Below are 21,625 nucleotides of genomic sequence, written 5' to 3'. Positions count from 1 at the left end.
GATCAAGCGAAAACCAACAAATGATTGTTGAACCTACCCCTCCAATTAATTTCTTTCCACCTGGCCATGAGTAGTTCTGTTAATTTACACGAAAAGATGAACGAGGAAGAGGGGGAGGAAGAAGAGTATTTCGGACTCTAGTCATAAGGCTAGATTAAGCGGACTTATTAGTCGGTGTTGTACCATAAGGACAATACGGACTCAAAAGTACCAGCAGTAGGCGATAATAGCCGAGGTTCGCAGAGATCTTATTCCCACAACCTTTGGGACACTGACACGCGGCCGCTGAGATTCAAAATTTATAATCTACGTACTAACGGCACTTGGTTCAAGCCTCGTTGTTATTGAACTTCACCAAAGCAACGAGCAAAAGAGGGCAAGATCTCTCTTCTAGAGGGTCTGGTCAAGGATAGATAAGCTGAGAAACCGAACGAGTCTCACGATAGCCCATGAGGCTTAGTATCTGGATAAAGCTGGCCCAGGCTTCCAAAAGGTAGAACCGTATGCCTTTCTTGAATGGATATCATTATTCTCTTTCAGCCACTGCATCACAAGAGCCTGGGTGTGCACTCTACTTCGGGGAGCCCTCGGCAGATCAGGTGTCAAGGGAAAGGACCTCTATGTTTAAAATAGCAACAAGACTGGATTGGATAATCTAGACTTTCTACTTTCCTGATTGGGTACAGGTCGTGTATCCATGCTTCTTTTTGTAATGCCTTTGTAGATTGTCCTTCCGCGTGAAAGTTGTGGAACAAACGCCACAGTAGAACGGCCCCTCAATCTTCCATCGATGCCTAGCCCACATACTGTGGGCTACCACTGCGTGCCGACGAAGATCCTTTTGCTCCGCAGCTCTGAAGTCACACTGAGGATACAGACATTGGAGTGGTTTCTCGTGGATCCTCATATGCCTCCTGTTATCGTCAGAAAAGGTACCGAAGATGCAAATGACACAAGATCTTACGTGAGGTGAGCCCTCAGAGTGAAGCCACGCCGGTTTCGACATTTTGGATAACTGCAACGATAAATCTGTTCTGCTTTGGCGTTGGAATAATCGTACAAAGGCATGCTGGCTTCTGCAATATCCAGATCACCCCTTGGCATCGTCATTGGGGAAGCTGTCTCGTGGTTTATCAAGTTCGGTATCTCACCAGCTGTCCCTGAACCAACGGCTTCCAAAGTACCCACCATGTCAAACCAGGTCTTGGACGACAGAGTACTCTAAAGAGACCCATAGGCGTCGTCAGGGCCACTAATGACAGGAGATTGGTAGTAGATTGGGAATTGGTCCGGGGTTGGACAAAGGTATGGCGGTTGTTCCAGCGTTGTGCTAGATATATCTGGTTGCAATTCAAGGTTTGCGAACGCAACGCAGTCTTCAGCTGTCACGGGGTCGTTTACCGAGAGAGTCATGTCCGGATACCAAGTGGTGCGGTCATCGTCACTAAGCAGTTGTGATTCCATGGCTAAACTCATGCACGGGTGGGAGAATAGGGCCGAGAATATTACTTCATAGCCGAAACTGTCGAAGGTTACTGACTGTTATTTCTCCCACACTGGGTTGTGGTTTACGGTAGGAAATGGGAAGATAAATACTCACCAGATCGAGGGTGCCAGCTCCCACTAGGTCAAAAATTAGTGCCACGGTCCGTGTGGGGGTGGCTCTGGTTTTTTGGGTTGTCACAAGTTAACATTCAGCATCATGTATTTATGCAACCCCAGTGAAAGCGAACCCCATCGCCACGTCAGCGTCTTGTGACTTTTAAATTGATCCAGCATACAATACCTGGAATAGTACTCTTTACAGACCGGCATCTGGCTAAAGAGGGCGTGCAGCAGACACATCACATATTTTATCACCTGAGCATGTAACCCGTCCCCTGCAGGGCATGGCCGACGTATAGTTACCGGGAGTGACCAAACTGCAACCTCTGCTGCACGTTATTGTCGGTTGGGCCGGACTTAACACGAAAAGAGTAAAAGTTTGCTAGGAAGTAATCCCGTAAATCTTCCAACACTTGTCGTATATGCTACCGTTGCTATAATTCCCGGTAACTGTCTTTATCAAATTGAGACAAACTCCTGGAAATCCTTTGTTTTTTTTTTTTTTTTCTTTTTCGGTGAAGCCCTGAGGTCATTGGCTCTGTAAACATAGCAGGCAAGCTGGAGAATATATTTTTTGTTTTAAAATGTAACAGTCATCCTGGTAACAACAGACCTGCTATTAGAAAGGAGGAGCCCCTGTGTATCTCAGGCATTATGACGCTAGATATGTAAATTTTAGCACTCCAACTAGTCATCTGCCTCAGCTTCATCTCCCCCAATCCTACGTTATAAGGTGGGATTTCATACGTCACCCTACAAATGAGATCTCTTGAAGTCCACACAATGATTTAGAGACATGTTCAATTTTCCTAAGAGATGCTTCTGGTTCTAAATTAATACGCAAAGACAAAGATTTTGCCTACATGGCAGTGTAGAGTTGGATAGCATAGAATATCCATAGCCAGCGTGACGGAAGAGAGAAGCTCGTCATCACGAGCGGTTTGGTTTGACGGTGGTAATGAGGAGGCTTGTAAGAATAACTCCAAGGAGGTCTAGCCTATGATGTTATCTGGATCTAGGAAAATGATCTAGAAAAGATCATGCTGCTCCTTCCGCGTGCACGACATTGACTCAGGTATAAAACAAGCCATGTGGTGTAGGAACGTTGGTCGGCGAAGAGTCCGACAAAACCGTTACGTGGCCAGAGACTAGTTTGATACTTGGTTGAAACATTCGCTCAACCGTAGTCGATCGTGGTGATGGCATCGCAACGCATTGCAAAATGGAAATGAGCAAGAAGGCGACAGCTGCTTTCCTCGTTGTGACTCTCCACTAAACCGCTGACCGTCAATTTAGGAGAGGAAGGATGGTACGTAAATCCTTCGGTTGCTCTAATATGTAGCTGGGTTCGATTGTCTCGAGCTTGAAGGGAGGATAAAAGTCTTGAGATTCATAAAGCATCGTCCCTATAATTTCCCCAGCTGCCTTGCTCAATTCCCGCAAATAGTCACCCTGGGAGTGATCGAGAATGGAAACAATTTGCGGGAAGGTGGATTCCGGCACCTTTAAGAGCCTGATAGCTCGTTAGTTAGGACTTCAGCTTTCACATCCATGACTTACATATTATCTGATAATTCCAGACCTGGCTGGTGGGATTGTTCAGGGTATGGTATCAGTGCAAGAATGCCTTTGCCGAAACGCTCCTGTAAGACGTGAAATCTCCGTGCAAGTAACCGAAGGTTGCTAACATCCTTGTATCCTTTCTTCCACTCTAAAGATTCCCGTTTGACATCAGGAAGCACTTGCTTCATCATCGCTTTTGTTAGTTCTGATTCAGCATTGTTGCGGGGATTTCCAGCCCGTGTTATACCCGAAACGTTATAGCCCTGGGTTACAACGAACCCTGAGAGTGACGGGGTCTCGCATCCACCACACTCTTCAAATAAGTAAGAGATTTGATACCTTCGAAATAAATTCAGACCTGTGATTTGCTGATTTGTAAGAGAGATATTGCTATATGTCTGTGCCTTCGATGAGTTGCTAGAGATCTGCAAATAAGACAGGTCTGCCCTCCCTCGCCAGGTTCGAATTGCCTCTTGAATGACAAGGACTGACTGTGCGCTGCCAGAGCCTAAGATTAGTCGTTCTAAGACATCCTTCGATAGCTTTGTATCTGCGCTCTCAATGGCTCTCGCAATGTCTGTGGTAAAGTACGATTCCTGCGGAGTTTGGAGGGAATTACGTTGGCATTTTTTGGTTTCTTGCGCGAGGAAGGATTCCATCAGACTATCCTTCTGTCGTCGGCATTGCTTTGCCTTTCTCTGGTCATCCCCACTCTTACCGAATGAGATATCCACTGATCGTTTGCGGTCACGCTTTTGTACTGCATTTGGCACATTACTCCCTCTTTGGACACTGCTGAAAGCTGGGGGCATGGGATGACCATTCGCGCACTCGATCTCGTACAGACTTGAGTTGTGGCGACACTCTATGCTCATGGCTTCGAGTATATCTGTCGTCGTAGCACGCTCATCGCCATTCTCAGGCAGTGCTACAGGCACATGCGTATCCATATTCATGCTAACATACAGCCATGAGGGATCCACCCCATTGTCCTCTGGTATGAAAAACCTATAATACTCTTTTGTCAGTCGTGGTTCAACCAAGATCTGTCAGTATATTCGTACCCTATATACTCCAATATCTGCAACGTCCGAGGATAGCTTCTCCCACAGTCGAGATGTGCACATGCAATAATCGCTGCCAAGGCCTTTCCGACAATAATATGGCCCTCTTCAACGGGCCGCGGGTTGGATACAATCATTCTATCAAGGGTTGTGCGTTGGGCAACGTAGGCAAGGTGAGCGTATGTACACAGCTTATCCTTTCTTTCGGCAACGTCGCCTTTTTTTACTGTGAGATTGATCATCACTCCAGGAGCTTCGAGGTCCTTACTTAATTGAATGTTCTGTTCATAAGCATTAAACGAAAGGCATGAACGAATCACGTCAATACCAAAATCTGCCAGCCCTTCCCCGCCTACCCCAGGCGTCATAAGAGCTTTGGAAAGGCAGGTCGGTGGCTCAAATTGATAGCCCAGAATACATGCGACCTGTGCAATTTTGCTGTCGATGCTCATCTTGAGACCAATCGCATAGATGCTACTCCACAAAGAGAAAGAGTTTTGATCATAGATATATGGTAGGATGTTTTCTCTGGGAATGACTGAAGTATATATACATCCGCTACCCCTCCGAATTATTATTTTACTGACTTAAATCGCATAGCCTTGCTTTCCCATTGTGCATACATCTTCCAATGTGCTAAGTGTCCCAGGAATCTTTGGCCAGAGGTCTACACTCAGTGACAAGACGGCCAGCTAAGCATCCTATGCTCGGATTCTGTCACGTTGCCGGTGTCCTATACAAGCCCCATTAGCTGCGGGGAGGTTCCGGAAGCAGTTAGGGTTACTGTGCATATTGACAAGCTTGCTACAGCGCCCCACCCCCAAAACACAGTGGGGTTCTATTTTCTTGTTAATCCTAGATAAACGAGACATTTTGCCGAAGTCCTTCACCAATACCACTAATCTATCTTTTCATCATTACTGTGGATCGAGGAGCGGGTGCCCGGGCTCTAGCCAGATACTATTAACAGAAATTAATTTTCGTAAGAACGGATGTTATAAAAATTAAGGTGCATGGATCCTACATGAGCCAATTGATAGGTAGTCGTAGTTAGGAATATGATAATATTATTACGTAGATCCACTAGATCTAGGATGGAAGAAAATCTTTTTTTTCCGGGCGATAACGCAAAATTTAGGCTACATTTAGGAGCCACTGGAGAGAATTTTGTTCACACGTGGTTGCAGATAACTCATTTTATTGACACATATTACATGGGAGGCCCACTATGCCGGAGGCCCAATATGCGGGAGGCCCATTATGCGGGAGGCCCATTATGCGGGAGGTCCATCATGCGAGAGGCCCATTATGCGGGAGGTCCATCATGCAGGAGGCCCATTATGCGAGAGGTCCATTATGCGAGAGGCCCATTATGCGAGAAGCCCATTATGCCGGAGGCCCATCATGCCGGAGGCCCATTATGCGAGAGGTCCATTATGCGAGAGGCCCATTATGCGAGAAGCCCATTATGCCGGAGGCCCATTATGCGAGAGTTGGACGCGGTCGAAGGCAGGCTGTTATTGTTTAGCTTCGCCAGTCTACCCTACTCGAAACTTTAGTCGGTGAGGAGCGTGTTTTATGATAACGTTGTCCTGTGAACATTAGAAATTTTGTGAAAAGGTCAACTGTTATGAGGAGAAATGGAGTAGGCTGTTCTAGGTACCTTATGACTAATCATACTGGTGACTGAGAGATACAGAAGTGGGCGATGGAGTTAATGCTGTCAAAAAAAAAATTATCGACAATGTGGAATACAGGTGGAGGATACGCATGCATGTATATCTATAAATCCTTCAACCATTGACTTACTGACTCTGCGGATTCTGCTTCCTATCCCGAGTTCGGGTCGGGCTCAGTGGGGGAACCCATGCCACTCTAGACTCGGCTTGCGACTGATCTCTATATTTTTTAGGTCCGTTGTTATCTAAACAGTATAAATAGAGCCTCAGAGCTATCCAGATGGAATTGATGACCTCTTTCTTCTCTATCAATCATCTCCTTATGAAACCTGGAAAAGACTTCAGAGAAGGCCGAGTAAGGGGATTGGTTATCATTGTTCGCCCATGATAACTAGTAGAGCTTGTAGGTAAAATAGACTTACTTTACTCCTGTATCTTGAGATTATTATGAAGTAATGTTTAATCTCATGTATTATTTTGTGCTCAGGGGTATTCAATGATATGGCAATATTGATTTGTATGAAAGTAGGGTTGCTACTGTATAAATATGAATCTAAGGGTACAGTTTTAAGTCATGTGTATTGAGTAACGTATAATAGGAAATTTAAAGTGATACCCTACTACTATTAATCTATAGTAATCACTAATAATGTAATACCATAGAATAGTATACTATAAGACCCTACTCCTGTGTTGTATAGATAATTAAGAACTTAAGACTGTAAGTATATGGTACCTATGGCCTAATGCAAAACACCAATGTTTCAGCAAAATCGCAGGTTTGGCTGAAAGCTAGTTCTAGTCCGCCGTAACCTATTGTGAACTAAACTGACAAAACATATCAAAATTAATTTCATATTTTCGCACGTCCATCCAACATGATATTCAAACCCCTAAGATAGAGATAGCCTTTGGTGTACGAAATCCAAGGTCGTAGTGTGTATAACTGAGGAGGACTACAGACTCAGGTGCTCAGATCAGTTCAGTGGACACATTGGACTTGGAAAACTACAGCTTCGGATTGGCGGGCTGCCCTTCAGACATGCTGATGACCACCTTAAGAGATCCATATTTGGAAGGTGTCTGGAACGTCTCATAGGCCTTGTGTATCTGATCAAACGAGAAATCTGTTGCATATGTCAGCTGAGAGCCACCCAGGATAAATATAATGGCCATACTGTGTGAAACCAGGAAATGAGGGCTAATCTTGCCCGATTCGACAATTTTCAGTAAATCAGGGGTTGTGCACGCATCGACCAGCCGAGTTCTGATACCTATTCATAGTTTAGTGAGAACCACAGGAAATGGTAGGCAAAATAGACCTACAGATATTGCGATGCCAGAGGTCCTCCAAATGCAAATCGCAGGGTGTCCCAAACACTCCCAAACTGGCTATCGTCCCCCCAGGACCTACTAACGCCTGAGCGAGCTCAAAGGAATCAGTGCTCCCCACTGCTTCGATCACCACGTCGAATCCATGTTTGTTCGTCACTGCGAGCGCAGCGGTGACCGCGTCCGCCTGGCCCCGGAGCACGCTGATCGCATGATCTGCACCCATCTCCTTTGCAGTATCAAGCCTGGGCTGTCCTCTACCGATTACGGCGGTCATGGACGGCCCGAAAAGATTCCTCGCCATCTGAAGCGCCATCAGCCCGATTGGACCCGTACCGATGATAGCAACGGTTGACCCGGGCTGGATCTGACCATTGAGAATGCCGCATTCGTATGCAGTGGGAAGAACGTCAGACAATGTGACGGCCACTTTAGGGTCGAGGCCGTTCGGGAGCGCATGCAGCGAGAACGATGCGTGGGGAATCCGCACGTACTCTGCCTGTGTACCGTCGATGGTGTTACCCAGGATCCAGCCGCCCGATGTACATTGTGAGGGCATTCTCTTGCGACAGAAATTGCAGGAGCCACAAGACGTGATGCAGGAAATTAGGACTGGTTGTCCAACAGAAAAGCGTGTAACACCGGTACCCAATGATTCAATTATTCCAACGCCTTCGTGGCCAAGGATACGTCCTGGTGTGCATGTCTGAACGTGGCCTTGTAGAATATGCAGGTCTGTTCCGCAGATGGTGGTGTGTTGGACCTTGACAATGGCGTCAGTGGACTCTAGGAGGGATGGCTTTGGACGTTCCTCCACCGAGATGGTGTCCTTTCCAGTGTAAACAACTGCTTTCATGATTCCAAGTACTTGGCTTCACCTTGGTATAGGTATTTAATGCTGGTATCAAATGCGAACAAATAAAGACAGCTCCCTGTGCGATCTTAGCACGCCTTTCAATGGGAGACTTTCAGTACATTGCTCTCTCCTCGTAGAAAATGCCAACTTTTATAATGAGGGGGGTCAGGGTACCGCAGCTGAACAGATCAATCCTTCAGCGAGCTATTGACGCCCGCATCACTACCCTTAATATCTATCATCACTATCATTGGGTCGCATTGCCGCACTTGCGAGCCCACGCCGCGCGCGGAATGATCTAGACATCTCGAGTCTAGATCACTGGGTGTTCACCGGCGCAAAGGGGGTAGCGATAGCCGATCAATGAATGGCTGTCAGATATCAAAAAAAGGCCTGGTGCAACATCATGCAGCTTACGATTGCGCTAAGGCGGTAGTCTCTCCGTGATCCCAGTCGGTTTTCATGGAAGTCACTTAATGCAGCTACTAGACCCAAGCTAATCTCCAATAGGGCAAAGTCCTCATCGCCGCAACAAAAATTGCGCATCGTCACATGAACATCTGCACGTGCCTCTAAAGACACACAGGTAGCAAAACACACAATTGCTTTCGGTGCAGAGGGATTTCCCATACTTTATTCTCTGCAGCAGTCATGTCTCTAGCTTCAACATGACAGGTCTTGGCGTTTGTAATTGTCTACCAGTTCACTGGGCTCGGAGTTATTCCAGAACTGGATCCCTGCGGTGTTATTCCAACTCATTATGTCTCGTGAAGATCTGATGGAGCTTGTGGACTTTATCTATCAAGAAAATAGAGCAACTGATCTTCCGTAGTTTGGAAATATATTCGAGACAACACGGCGAGGTGAACAGTCTCCGTTCAGTTCTAACTTCTGTTTACTTCTAGCATGACCATGGCATTGCGAAGTGGCCACAAATTTGAAGAAAAGGATCCCTTGTAACTGTCAGTTACCGACATATTTGACTTATTCTTCCCCGTTGTCACGATTTTCCATGTATGCAAGACCTCGAATCTCTAAACTCGCTACTGAAACAATCTGCTTCTCCTGCAATTGAGTCTGCACACCTCATTACGGAAGTACCACAGCAAGAAGAATATCACAATCCAGTTAACATTCACGGCTTTGGATATGTCTCAATAATCTGCGGCGTCGACAACATTATAAGGGACATAGCCTCGATATATTATTAGCACAGGCTATGACACTTCGTTTATCAGTACTTACCATAGCTGGTACCTGATTTCGCCGCCAATCTCAACGATGACGCCATCAGAGAGTCACATTTGACCATAAGCTTGATGGATACTAGAAGACTGGTTCTGAGGAGACGAATAGTACACCGAGCCGGCATGGGAACTAGGGCAAGTGCATCCAGTCTTTGGGGCTAATAATCTCCCAAACGTGAAGTTTCGCTCGTGGATAAGCCGTGATAACAGTCGAATCTCATGAACAAGGGAGTTGACCGCGTTAGTATTCTCTCGGAGAGCAGCTAAGAGCTGTTTGTTTGTAGTCGTGTCTGGACCGAGAGAGAGACTTGTCGGGCATGTTGATCGACATATATTCGCAGATGGAGGGCCATATCCGAAGACGTGTAATAGTCGACGGTTGCAGAGTGATAGGCAAGCTTGGTCACATGGAGTAAGATAGTCCGCTATCATATACAGTAGCTCGGCTGGTAAGTTGGCTAAATTAGAGCATGCGAAGCTTGGTGGCTTGATCTGTGTAGATCGGAGATGCAAGTTGGGTAGCACCCAAGCGAGAAAATCCGTGGCGATCCCCATTTTACTTAGGCCCAATGTGAGAAATAAGATGAATAGGGCGAGTATTAGAGACGAGAGGGGGTTATATGCGGGTAATAGAGACGTCACCATCATTTGGCTACCGTGGGATTCCGTAACATTCATCCTTCGACGTAGATCACCAGACGCTCTCCAACACCCTACTCTGGGGCACTCTCCCTCTCTTTACAATAAAAATATTTGTTGCATGTCCTCCGACTTGTGAGATGAATAAAATTTTTTTTGCAGGTAGTAATGGAGGTTCAGTAGATGCTGGGTTAGGGCAATGTAGGGTTAAATTGGATTTGGTATAGTGTGCTTAAATACCACGGTTTCAGAGTACGTGCTGCACACAGTTACTTTTTTTTTTTTTTTTTTTTTGGGCTCTCACAATTTGACGCATCAGATGGTACATATGCAGAGGCGTTAGGAGGCTACTAGTGAAATGGATGCCGTCGGTTACAGAGAGCTTCTACGAAGCTGTTATTTTTTATAAGGAGATATAAAGTGCCAAGTGAATGATGAAACTTGAATTTGCTCACTGAGCAGAGTGGTAAACCCTATTAAAGCAGTAACATACATAACTGTGAAAGGAGATCCTGTCTCAAATATGTACACAGTACATCTGAAAATATATGACATCTAACAAATACCGTGAGTCTTGCCATGCTTACCCTGCAGGGAGTGCGTCTCTCCCTTGTAGTGAGGGTGGTTGTGCTTGGACTTGTGAGAGTGGGTAGCGTGTGTGCGGACGTGGCTGGTTCAGTCAGTCTCAGTTGCCAACAAATAAAAGAAAATGCATAAAGGTTCCTTACTGGGTGTACTTCTCCAACATGGCCTTGTCCATGTCACCCAACGTCTTCAAGCCCAACTTGATATCACTAAGCAGCGAGTCACACCGGCTCTTCGTGAAATCCTCGCGGACAACCACACGCATCAGCTTCAGGTTGTTGCTGTTGGGCGCCATCGTGTACGCAGGGACAATCCAACCACGTTCACGCAGCTGGTGTGCCAGGGCAAACTCGTCGAAATGACCCTCCCGCTCAGCGGGCAGTCTGAAAGCGACCAAGGGGAGACCGTGGCCGCGACGCTGGCTCATGATAATGAAGCCCATCTTCTCAAGCTCTTGGGCCAAAAAGTCCGCAATGACAGTAATGTTGGTCATGATGGAGCGGTAGCCACGCTTGCCGAGTCGGATCATCTGGTAATACTGACCGATGACCTGAGATGCACCCTTGGAGAAGTTCAGGGTAAAACTGGCCTGTTCAGCTCCGAGGTAGTTGATGTTGAAAATCAGATCCTTGGGGAGATATTCCGGGGACCGCCAGACGACCCAACCCACACCGGGGTAAACCAGACCATACTTGTGGCCAGACACGTTGATCGAAACAACCTTTTCGAGGCGGAAATCCCATTCCAACTTAGGGTTGATGAAAGGAGCGACGAAGCCACCGCTAGCGGCGTCAACATGGATGGGAACATCGATGTTGCGCTCGATCAGGAGGTCATTGATTGCCTTGACGTCTTCATACTCACCGGTGTAGGTGGTACCGAGGATAGCGCAGATACCGATAGTGTTCTCGTCAACTAGGTCAACCGCTTGCTGTGGATCAATCACATAACGGTCCTCAGTGCAGTACACATATCGCTCCTCGACGTCAAAGTACCGTGCGGCCTTCTCCCAGCACACCTGTACAGCGCTGTTCATGACGATATTAGGGCGAGAGCAGTCCTTGCCTTCAGCCTTGCGCTTGTTTTGCCAACGGCGCTTCATAGCCAGGGTACCCAGCATGATGGCCTCGGACGATCCGATCGTTGAGGTGCCCATCGGGTGCTCATCTTCGCTGTTAACAGGCGCATTGAACAGACGCGCAATCATGTTGACGCAGCGGTTCTGGATCTCCGCTGACTGAGGATACTCCTCGTAATCGATGAAGTTCTTACTGAACGATTCAGTCATGAGCTTTTCGGCTTCATCTTCCTGCTACGATTAGCCTGGGGCCTCCTAATCATCTCGGTAGATTAAATTATTACCATATAGGTCGTGACAAAACTCGCCAAGCTATGTTTGGTTAGTATCAAGAGCATAAATCCACGGAGGCGAGAAATTAAAGCCTACTTGAGCATTGGGTTTCCATCGAGACTCAGCTCGTCCTTGATCATGCGATAGGCGACCTCCCTGGGCATCTCCCGCTCCGGCATCTCTGTTTGAGGCAGCTGTTCTGTTGCGAACCGTGTCCCATAGACGCTAGAGTAGAATCCATCTTCCTCGGTGTTCTCCAATTGAATGGAGTCAACACGCTTGATGGTGTCGTTGAGATCACCGTTGCGGTGGACTTGAGCGAGGTGGACCATGATTTCGGTAGATTATGCCAAATATGTTAGATAAGGAATTCACCAGGAATATAGGAGCGAGAATAGGAAACGAGGGGCAGGAAGGCGCGCTTTTAGCACTCAGCGAGCGGCACGATCCGAGGTCAGTCAGGCAACCTATTCAGGAGGAGGGGCAACCACGATGACTGGCTATTGTTCCACAGCCGATGTTTAGGCCTTCGCTAGCCCTGCAAGCGGCGATCAGTAGCCATACAGATCGCTCGCCTGGACGGTCCGCGGCCATCCTGGGTTACGCAGTTTTCAGCTCGTGGCGCAGCAAGTGGGTGAGGAGATCACCACGTTGGTGGGCGAATCGCGAAGGCTGGCTCAGGGGTCCGATTATTCAAAGCTTACTCGGAGTCGAGAAAGCTTGGCCCAGACTTGTGCATCAATGGATGGATCGTAAATTGGTGGATAGTCTCCGCTGTCGATTCTCTCGGTTATTAATTCCTGGTAAATCCCTCGTGGGGCCGTGGGGTCTCATCGGCAACTTGTTTCTGGGACTTTTCTCCTAATGCGATTCCTGGAAGTTGTCGACTAGTATTGTCATGATGAGGGCATCGACGTAATGAATGGGGGGAGCAAAGAGGGTCAACTGCTAAAATAATTATTATCCCGGACTATTGGAGAGACTATAAGGGTGAAGGTAGTTGGATCCATTCGACTACCCATTACCGTATGGAGGAAAGACTGCACACCATCCGACAAACCCGTGACCCCACCTGACTTGTTTCCACCCTTGTCCCGTTACATTGTCCCAGTTGACTACTGGTGGAGAATTGCAAGACAAAACAAATATCGGTGAGGATTAATCCTTTCTCTTCTTTCAGACTAAGGCATCGCCGCGGAGAGTCCCATTGATCTCTTCCAAAGTATCGCCATTCGGGCATCTACCATATTGTTGCCTACGTCATCGCATCACTTGTCTGACCAGTTGACGGACATCGCCATGATGCCTGTTTCAACACGTCCAAGCAGTGTATATAAGAGCCTCGCGCATCTCGATGACTCTCCTCAATCCACAACCTCACACTTTTCAATGCGATGGAAGTACCGATGAGAAAGGACTGTTTTGCCAAAATCCCAGTGGAGATCCTCCTCGAAATAGCTAGCTTACTGGACATCAAGCGCTTCAGCAACTTATTAGCGACACGTAAGGATATCGCAGCTCATTATCGCCATTTAGTAAAACATTGCCGAATCATGTGTCTGTTATTAAAGGTACTGTTATTGAAGTTATCGACATTGAAACCTTCAAAAACCTCCTGGTAGCCGCCATAAACCCTAACTCCACTGACAGCAAAGGGAACACACTACTCGCTATCGCCGTGATGAAGCAAGAATTTGTCGAATACAACGTGCCTCTGGATAGGAATGAACCCGTGGAAGACAAGCCAACTGAGTTTGACGAATATGTCGAATTGGTTATGCGCTTATTAGCACATGGCGCTAATCCATCTATACCAAACCAGGATCACAGGCTGCCGCTTGATTCTGCTAGTTGGCGGACTCTCAAGAACGGGGAATTATGTGCCGCTCTATACAAAAAGGGGGCCAGGGTCACTGACTTGACTGCTTTTAGCCGCGTATGCGAATATCAGCCATATCATGGATCGAGAAGCTTATTAGCAACAGAACTGACATACCTGGTCTACGAGAACGTGGCTACCAAGGCCTCACTATATTCCATCATCTAGCGGCCAACAGCAAATTTGGCCTCCCTGAAAAAAGACCAGTGCTAGACTTGCTACATAAAGTTGCGCCTGGACTTCTGGATAAGCCGATGATTGAAGGAGAAACGCCTCTTCATCTTGCCACAAATTGCCGCAGCGATACTCTTGTCTCCTACTTACTTGATAAAGGGGCCAACATCGAAGCTTTAACTCGCACTGTGGGAGCCCCTTGAACTGTGCAGTGTATCTTGGGGATTTAGGCATGGTGAGATATTTGCTTAACAAAATAGATAGAATACGTCGACCATCACAATTTTATGAAGCACCATTATTAGAAGCCCTCTCTTATTGTCGATTTCCTAGCATTTTCTGGAATGCGTTTAAGATTGCGAGAGTTTTGCTCCAGCATGATAGAACACAAATGGATGATCAATGCAGAGAAATGATCGAACAGTTATGTTCACAGCAGATACCACGCGAGCACCGTGACGACTTCGAGGTAATCTTGAGGATTTCGCGGGAGCCAGAGACTGAACCGTCTCATACAGGAGTCTAAGCATGGGATGCTTCTATGTTTCACACATCATCTCCCTACTAAACCCTTAGGTGTTCTGGTCATGCTTGCTTTTTATTCTTGGACTGCATTGTTCTAGGGGATTTCTATCGTTCCTGCACAAAGTGGAACTAGCTCGACTCTATGCAATGGCCTTGAAGAGCAGGTCTTTGCTTGGAAGTACAAGTCAGAATATTGGACAGAAAAATACAGATAGTGAATACCATTACTTCCGCTTGATATAGGATAGGAAAGTTCCCAGTTGGTATATTGATGTATTTCGTTCCACAGCCAAACCAGTTAAAAGCGAAACACGACCAGAGCAGCCCAATTTTTTCTTTTTTTTTTTTTTCCTCTCCCTCTAGAGGCAGTATATCCACAGTTCCCTTTTTCTCACCCCTTCTATGTTATAAGCATACTCCCTTGTTCTTGCTTATTTGTTCCCTTTAGTACACAAGACCTCTATTAAATAACTACTAATAAGCTAGAAAGTTCTCTATCCCAAGATACCGTACCTGCACTATTGCTTGCTTATTGCATATAACCCTTTACCGATTACGTCACATTACCATAAGAGCATGATTGACATGTTAATCATGCTGTTTGGCCACATACTAGTCTTTACCCCATAGTCTTAACTCAAAACGAATTGCTTTTCAAGTACTCTATACTTCAAGACAGATAAAGATACATTGACAATCATAAGTTAATTAAAATATCTATAAAAGTAGTTAGTATTGCAGTGGTTTATAGTCTTTGTATCACGATATAACAACTACGACTCCTATCCTTCATCAACAGAACATCCTGAAACAAGAAGATAAGTTTGCAAAAACTGCCCAAAAAAGAAGAGAGGCAAAAAAAAAAAAAAAAAAAGCAAAATCAAATGAAAACTAGAATATTCATCCGGCCATGCAAATAGTAAGTCATATTCTCAATAGTAACCCCATCTAGTGACACTACAGCCCATAGAAAAGGAATAAACCCCTATTCCACGACTCCATATTTAGATCGTCAATAGATATGATATACTCCGTACACCATTCCCGAAAGAATGAGCACCGCCCCGCTCGGCTTTTAGTAGCGGTTTTCTGATATACATGCCCAAATAGGAAGGGAGATACCTAGTCAGGAGGGTAAAAATAGATATCAGATCAGGAGAATGCGTGTCATGATCAGAATCTCTCACCATGTCAAAAGTACGGGCAAAATGGCGGTGAATGGCACTAAATCAGATATCAGCCCATTTCATTTTCATGAGAGATTTTTCATATCAGATCACCCAAGGAGAAAAGAGAAAAACCACTAAATAAAGAAAAAAAGTTTCTTGATTATCATTAACTAATAGCAGAACAAGCAATTGCTTTACAACCAACACGACAGAATGTCCATCCCATCCAACCGTTCGGCATCCTTTTGGTATCCATCCTATCACATCGATTATCATACACGCCATTGACATACATGAAGATATATCACTTGAAAAATTTTTTTTTCGTCTTTTTCGGTTTTCTCTCTTGAACCAACCCTCTTGGGTCCGTGGGTATCAGGAATTAGGGTCTCCGTGGGCTTTCCATCCCATCCATCAAATAACGAAAATAAAAACACAACGACAACAGCAGATATCAATCTGTTATTTCCGTTAGGCTTTTTCGCCCTTGAGCTTACGCTTGAACCATCCGAAGAAACCACTCTTCCGCTTCTCCAGCTTGGCAGCCTCGGCCTTGGCACTTTCTTGCGCCTGATCTTGCGCCTTGCTGGCTTCGTTCGTCACTGTCTCCTTGGCCTGGTCGGCAAGACTCTTGCCCTCCTCGGGCTTGCTGGCGGTATCGGCTGGGGCTGCCTGTGCGGCCTGAGGTTCCTTTGTCTTGGCCTCCTCGGGTTTCTTGATGTCTTCCGACTTCAGCTCCTCCGGCTTCTTGGCCGTAGCAGCACTTTCCTCCTGAGTATCCTGTACCGCACGGGGCTCCTTGGTCTTGGCTTCCTCGGGCTTCTGGATCTCCTCCGGCTGCTTTGCGGCGCTGGCACCCGCTTCCGGTGCCTCCTTAGCAGCAGGTTGACTCTCGGGGAGCTGGTTCTTGACTGCTGCAGTGCCCTCCTGCACTTCGGCGACCGGTTTGCTCTCTTCGGGAATGGTGTCCTTCACAGGAGCCTGGGTGTTGTCGGACGCGCCCTGGGTTTCCTGTTCCACGTTGGACACAGCTTGGTCAGCAGCAGGCTGGTTCGCGGAAGTAACCTTCGAGTCGGGACCGTCGTGAATGCTAGAGGGAACCTTAAGGGCTGGTTCGGCAGGTGGAGCGGAGGTTGCAATGCCAGGACCGGTGGTGGCGGATGCAGATGCGGCCTGGGCGGTCTCGTGGGTCTCTGAAGGAGCAGTCGCGCCAGAAGGAGCCGCCGTCTCTGTGCCAGTGACCTCCGAAGGAGCTGCGGCGGTTGTCAGTTCAGTGGTAGACGGAGCCTCCGGTTCGCTAACAACGGCTGGCGCAGCGGTGGTGGGAGGCTCGCTCTTGACCGTCTCCTCTGCCTTAGATATTCCAGAGTCTTTGGGCTGCTCAGCAATATCAACTTTGCCGGCAGACGTAGGGGCTCCTGTTGGAGCAATGTCCTCTGCGCCCTTGGGTTCAGTGGCGACTGTCTCCTCCTCTGTCTTAGAAATCTCAGAGTCCTTGGGTTTCTCAGTCGCATCAGCGTTGGCATCAGAGGTAGGGGCGCCCGTTGGGGCAATGTCCTCTGCGCCCTTGGGCTCGGCAGGAATGCTAGAGCCAGAAACAGCCGATGCCTCAGCAGTCGATGGGACCGTGGACTTCTCCTCTGCGGGAGAGAGACCAGGGACATTCAGGACAGTTGACACATAGTCGTTAGGGTCAGCACCAAGGCCCGGCACAATCTGAGGCTGCACGCTTCCCGTGTCAGCGGGAACTTCCGGTTTCCTCGCCAAAGATCCCGTCTCAGCAACATGACCCGAGGTGGCACCCGCAGCCGCAACGGTATCGTCCACCTTAGCCATCTTGTGGGGTAATTCGTCGTCCTTGGCGGTCAGACTGCTCTCGTATGGTCGTTTGGCATGAGCATCGAAGGTGTCGGTAACCGTCTCCTTCGGGCGCTCGGGGAGGGAAGTTTCCGTTCCAGCAGTGGCGGGCAGAGTCTCGGGGGTCAATTGGAGCGGCTCATCGGTCACGGACGATTTGACTGTGGAAAGACATGGTTAGGCCAGGAATGGTTGCGTGGAACGACAACAAATGCGCTACTTACCCGCACCAATTGCCTCTGTATCAACCAACTCAGACTTATCGGCCGAGCCGGTTTCCGCCTTGTTTACAGCGTCCTGCAAGATCTCCCTGGCCTCTTCAGTGGAGGCAGGCGGGGCGGCCGAGGGGATATTGGCAATCGCATCGGGGACAGTGGTCGTGGGCGCCGCCGTCACGGCCTCAGCGGGTTCTGTGACAACATCACTGACCTCGCCTTCCCCCTTCGCAACAGTCTCCTCGACTTCATGACCAGGGGTCCTGCGCAGGCGTCAGTATAGCTATGAAGACGCGCGACCGCCCCTCCCGAAAAGAGCCGGCGCGGGCGATGCGATGTGCGACTTACACGGGGTTCTGAATATCAGTGGCCTTCTTGGTCGCAGCAGCGGCGGCACCGCCAGCCTTGCCACCCTTGTTCTTGTTCTTACCCTTTCCTCCTTTCTTGGCCATGGTGATCGACGATAATCTGGTAGCGAGTGGAGGGTTAGAGAGGGTTGGGACACGTATCGATGACGACAAAAGGTTGCGCGGGGTTCCGAGGGTCCCATGGAGACTTACAGTAGGGTCGAGGACGATGGAGGATGGAAAGTTGATACAGAATTGAGAAGTTGGCCGATTCAATTCAGGCGGTGGCAGACTGGAAACGGACAGGTTGCGTGGATGTCAGTCAGGGGCGGGTCAAGGTCTGCCTGGGTTGGTATGTTGGTTCTTTCCGAATGCTAATTTAATCGTTCGGCGAACGTTAATCCGCGATTGTCGGGAGGGCAGTCCACGCTTGCCCAAACAACAACAATTATCCCCTGTCGCGACAACTCTTTGAGTAGCTAAAGTTGTAGTTGCAAGGAAGCAGAGTAAGAGTAGTGGGCGTCGAGCTCTAAATTGACAATCACAAACGATGCAGCCAAAGCAAACATTGGACGCAACACACACTGGTCACGCCCTGGTCACATGAGGCGCATCCAAGGGACACTTTCGATCCTTGCGCGTTACAGAAACTCGTTGTCTAAAGGCAATTGACACCAGAAATGGCTGGAAGGGAGAGCAATCCAGGCGGCGATTATCACCTTGCCAAATATGCCTCACAATTACAGGGGGGGGTCGTTCAAATCTACAGCTATGGTTACTCGTTCTCATCATCTTGTTGACCGCATAGTTCGGGAACAAACAATTCGAATTTCGAATGAGATCTGTTCAATTCAGCCCTAAAGACGAACTCAGACATCCGCTGGTTTCAGATAATTCAGGCGATCATGTTATTACAAATTTCCCAAGGGGGAAATCTCGGGCGCTCTCGTTCGCTGAAAGGCATTGTCTTTGTCTGAATTCGAAGCAGTCCGCTGTTTTCGTCGGTGGCGGCGATCCACAGGTGTGCCTGCAGTAGTTGGACTCTTAGCAAGGCTGGGGTACAAGTCAGTTAACCAACCCTACCTCGGGTCATCGTTGTTCCGGCGTTCCATGTTTTCCGGGTAGGGTAAGTCTGCACTTGACCTATGTCATCTCACAAGAAATGGCACAACATAAGCAATAATAGAGTAGATGAGAATGATTCCTTGGACTTGATCCTTATGCAATTCAGGATATATTCTTTGTGCCCAGTGACCATACAGATGCACAATTGAAAAAGCCATTACGGGCTTTACAGACATACGCAGAGGCGCGTAGAGAGCATGGTTGACAAGCGAGTTACATCACCAAGAATGTGTGCAGCCTATCAACCTAAAATAGATTCTTTGCCCAGAATGTCCGGTTTTCCGGTTACATAGAGCTAAGTCTCGATAGACCAGACAAGAATCGCAATGTGCGCCCTGCAGGGCCACGCTCAAGGAAGGGCTCTATGACTAAATCGATCTTCACAGTCTGAGACACAGCCAGCCTTGGTGACTTGGCTTGAATACTGAATACGTACTGGTATCCCTTGCGGATCTTCATGTGAATTAACATCCAATGATGCGTACAACATGCATTAACGCCTGATGAAGACAAGTTGAAGAATCTGAATCTTCCAGAAGGGTCACTATTAGTGACATCATCGGTCATACGCAGCTAAAGTGCCCAACAAAGGCTCCGTCAGCCCCTTGCAGCCACGGCGTAAGCGTACCTAGTACTGGAGTACGAGAGGAATTATCTCCAAGGGAAAAAAAATAATAATAAAAGAAGGTGAGCAAAAAGACAACAAAAGAGCGAGGAAGGAAAAAGGGAACAGAAGTAATATAGATTTTGTCGATATTGATTATGTTTTCTTTTTTATAGTTACTTATAGATATAAGAAAGTATAAAAAATATTGACCGACGCAGGGATCGAACCTGCAATCTCTTGATTCGTAGTCAAGCGCCTTGCCATTGGGCCAGCCGGCCTGATTGTTGAAGAGTTAGCAAGTATTTGCCTACATAAAGCAAAACTATATTATTCACCCGCGACACGGAAGCAGCGTGCCGAGTGGGGGCAACGCCGACGTCCGCCGGGATTAGCATCCCAGACATATCATTTGCCCACACCCACTTATCATTTATCCCATTATTGATGGATATTAGCAAAAATTACTAGTGCCTCTAGTCACTTACGGAGTTTATACCCACAGCGCCAGCGCCATTGACGGCATAGTGGGCTTGGAACGACGATGGAAAGCGTGGCCGGAGTCACCGCCGCGACCAAGGATTGACGTTGCATACATGAACGAACAATGATCTCGATATGAGTCGCAGACTACGGTAGTGATAGATAACAATAATGTTTATGCTAAATTTCGGCCGCATGTTACATCCGGGGTGACACTCGGCGTCTTCAGAGTCTTACGGTTCCCTGGGTTGGCTGGCTCGGTGGTGGCACATCGATCGGTCCGGCTTGGCCGACGGACGTTCTGGAAGTCTTCGCTGCAGGACACGACAGCAATGCATTCCTTTGGGTTTTTTCGATCAACATGGGTGTACCATTGCCACCCCATTAAGCAGTGGGTGGGCGAACTACTAATACCGCGTGTCGGGGAGGGCAACCAGTTGTCATTCTTGACTGTATTTTATCTTCCCTTTTGATTGGGAGATAAAAGAGGGAGGATCCTTTTTGCAACTCATTCGACGGCCAGGAATGCTTGGCCAGCGGCGAACCACTCGAGAGAACGTAACCATGGTAGCATTGGTGGAAAAGAGTAGCAGTACCTTTGCTTGATGCACCGCACAGCGTCGGTACAGCCCGATATTTCTTATTTGATTGTGAACGGGGCGAGAAAAGGGAATCAATCAGTCATGGGGTTGGGAGACATCCGGGCATCGGCATCGCTGCACCCTTGCGGCATTTCTTTGACAATGAAAGTCTCGCTGGGCAGGAGAACAGTTGGCCTGGCCGTCAGAGTCATCATATCGATTATTATTGGCCCCCAGGTCAGCCGTCAGGTTTCTCCAAATGGTAAACGCTCCAGTGATTCTTGACTTATCGAGGACAAAACTCGCATTGTGAATGCGATAGGTAAATCGACTAAACCATTCGGGAAAACCGGATCATGGTCTGGATTTCAATACTGTAATGTGCGCACGCACACACAAGAGAGAGAGAGATCCTACTGAAATCTCCACGTTGACTTAAACGCCCCTCTTTTTCTGATTGTCTCACCGGATGAAGCGATGGCTTATCGCGGCTTAGAGCGCTGTACTAAACCCAGGTGGGAAGTAGACGATAACCTTAGACCCGGTTAATACGGTACCGACGGTAAAATCGGGTATGCCTCGTCGTCTGGTATTCCAGTACCTGGTACGAGCATCCCCGTTCATGCCCGATCAACCAATTACAATCGTCATTTTGCATTTTGCTTCTAATGGAAACTCCCCCCAACCATGAAATCATCGGTATGATCCATGTAACCAACTGCTGGAGTGGGATTCCGTCGATGTT

General features: G+C 47.7%; 5 protein-coding genes and 1 non-coding gene across 6 annotated transcripts; 1 reads left to right on the top strand and 5 right to left on the bottom strand.

The window, feature by feature from the left end:
* Positions 1 to 623: 623 nt before the first annotated feature.
* Positions 624 to 1,645, bottom strand: BDV27DRAFT_136729 (C2H2-type zinc finger protein). The gene is made up of 3 exons (XM_032068828.1): positions 1,601 to 1,645; positions 965 to 1,522; positions 624 to 914 (listed from the first exon to the last, which is right to left on the bottom strand). Exons 2-3 carry the CDS (start codon positions 1,189 to 1,191, stop codon positions 665 to 667), a joined length of 477 nt encoding a protein of 158 aa, XP_031922143.1. The 5' UTR covers positions 1,192 to 1,522; positions 1,601 to 1,645; the 3' UTR covers positions 624 to 664.
* Positions 1,646 to 2,892: 1,247 nt separating this feature from the next.
* BDV27DRAFT_149912 (uncharacterized protein) lies at positions 2,893 to 4,684 on the bottom strand (the record flags this gene model as incomplete). The annotated part of the gene is made up of 5 exons (XM_032071143.1): positions 2,893 to 3,118; positions 3,166 to 3,361; positions 3,476 to 4,176; positions 4,233 to 4,458; positions 4,501 to 4,684. The coding sequence occupies 5 exons, from the start codon at positions 4,682 to 4,684 to the stop codon at positions 2,893 to 2,895; spliced, it is 1,533 nt and encodes a 510-aa protein (XP_031922142.1).
* Positions 4,685 to 6,636: 1,952 nt separating this feature from the next.
* On the bottom strand, positions 6,637 to 8,314 carry BDV27DRAFT_136728 (putative zinc-containing alcohol dehydrogenase). The gene is made up of 3 exons (XM_032068827.1): positions 7,238 to 8,314; positions 7,090 to 7,185; positions 6,637 to 7,038 (listed from the first exon to the last, which is right to left on the bottom strand). The coding sequence occupies exons 1-3, from the start codon at positions 8,097 to 8,099 to the stop codon at positions 6,920 to 6,922; spliced, it is 1,077 nt and encodes a 358-aa protein (XP_031922141.1). The 5' UTR covers positions 8,100 to 8,314; the 3' UTR covers positions 6,637 to 6,919.
* A 2,310-nt stretch (positions 8,315 to 10,624) lies between these two features.
* On the bottom strand, positions 10,625 to 12,345 carry BDV27DRAFT_58984 (glutamate decarboxylase). Its single transcript, XM_032077024.1, has 3 exons — positions 12,018 to 12,345; positions 11,933 to 11,960; positions 10,625 to 11,879 (listed from the first exon to the last, which is right to left on the bottom strand). Exons 1-3 carry the CDS (start codon positions 12,251 to 12,253, stop codon positions 10,710 to 10,712), a joined length of 1,434 nt encoding a protein of 477 aa, XP_031922140.1. The 5' UTR covers positions 12,254 to 12,345; the 3' UTR covers positions 10,625 to 10,709.
* Positions 12,346 to 13,315: 970 nt separating this feature from the next.
* On the top strand, positions 13,316 to 14,500 carry BDV27DRAFT_149909 (uncharacterized protein; the record flags this gene model as incomplete). Its single annotated transcript, XM_032071142.1, has 4 exons — positions 13,316 to 13,424; positions 13,493 to 13,857; positions 13,893 to 14,162; positions 14,330 to 14,500. 4 exons carry the CDS (start codon positions 13,316 to 13,318, stop codon positions 14,498 to 14,500), a joined length of 915 nt encoding a protein of 304 aa, XP_031922139.1.
* Positions 14,501 to 20,025: 5,525 nt separating this feature from the next.
* BDV27DRAFT_t213 lies at positions 20,026 to 20,097 on the bottom strand. The gene has a single exon. It is a non-coding gene; the product is annotated as a tRNA-Arg (tRNA).
* Positions 20,098 to 21,625: the final 1,528 nt, after the last annotated feature.

This window comes from Aspergillus caelatus (assembly GCF_009193585.1).
Source record: "Aspergillus caelatus strain CBS 763.97 unplaced genomic scaffold BDV27scaffold_287, whole genome shotgun sequence".
In the NCBI taxonomy this organism is placed as follows: Eukaryota; Fungi; Ascomycota; class Eurotiomycetes; order Eurotiales; family Aspergillaceae; genus Aspergillus; species Aspergillus caelatus.
Note: the sequence above shows the minus strand (reverse complement) of the source record. Positions and strands in the feature narration are given on the sequence as shown.

Coding starts and splice junctions, on each gene's coding strand:
- BDV27DRAFT_58984 (XM_032077024.1), bottom strand. CDS start 12,253: ATGGTCCACCTCGCTCAAGTCCACCGCAACGGTGATCTCAACGACACC. Junction 11,961..12,017: donor GATGGAAACCCAATGCTCAA/GTAGGCTTTAAT, acceptor AACCAAACATAG/CTTGGCGAGTTTTGTCACGA. Junction 11,880..11,932: donor GTTTTGTCACGACCTATATG/GTAATAATTTAA, acceptor TAATCGTAGCAG/GAAGATGAAGCCGAAAAGCT.
- BDV27DRAFT_136729 (XM_032068828.1), bottom strand. CDS start 1,191: ATGGTGGGTACTTTGGAAGCCGTTGGTTCAGGGACAGCTGGTGAGATA. Junction 915..964: donor ACTCTGAGGGCTCACCTCAC/GTAAGATCTTGT, acceptor TGACGATAACAG/GAGGCATATGAGGATCCACG.
- BDV27DRAFT_136728 (XM_032068827.1), bottom strand. CDS start 8,099: ATGAAAGCAGTTGTTTACACTGGAAAGGACACCATCTCGGTGGAGGAA. Junction 7,186..7,237: donor CCTCTGGCATCGCAATATCT/GTAGGTCTATTT, acceptor AACTATGAATAG/GTATCAGAACTCGGCTGGTC. Junction 7,039..7,089: donor TCATTTCCTGGTTTCACACA/GTATGGCCATTA, acceptor CATATGCAACAG/ATTTCTCGTTTGATCAGATA.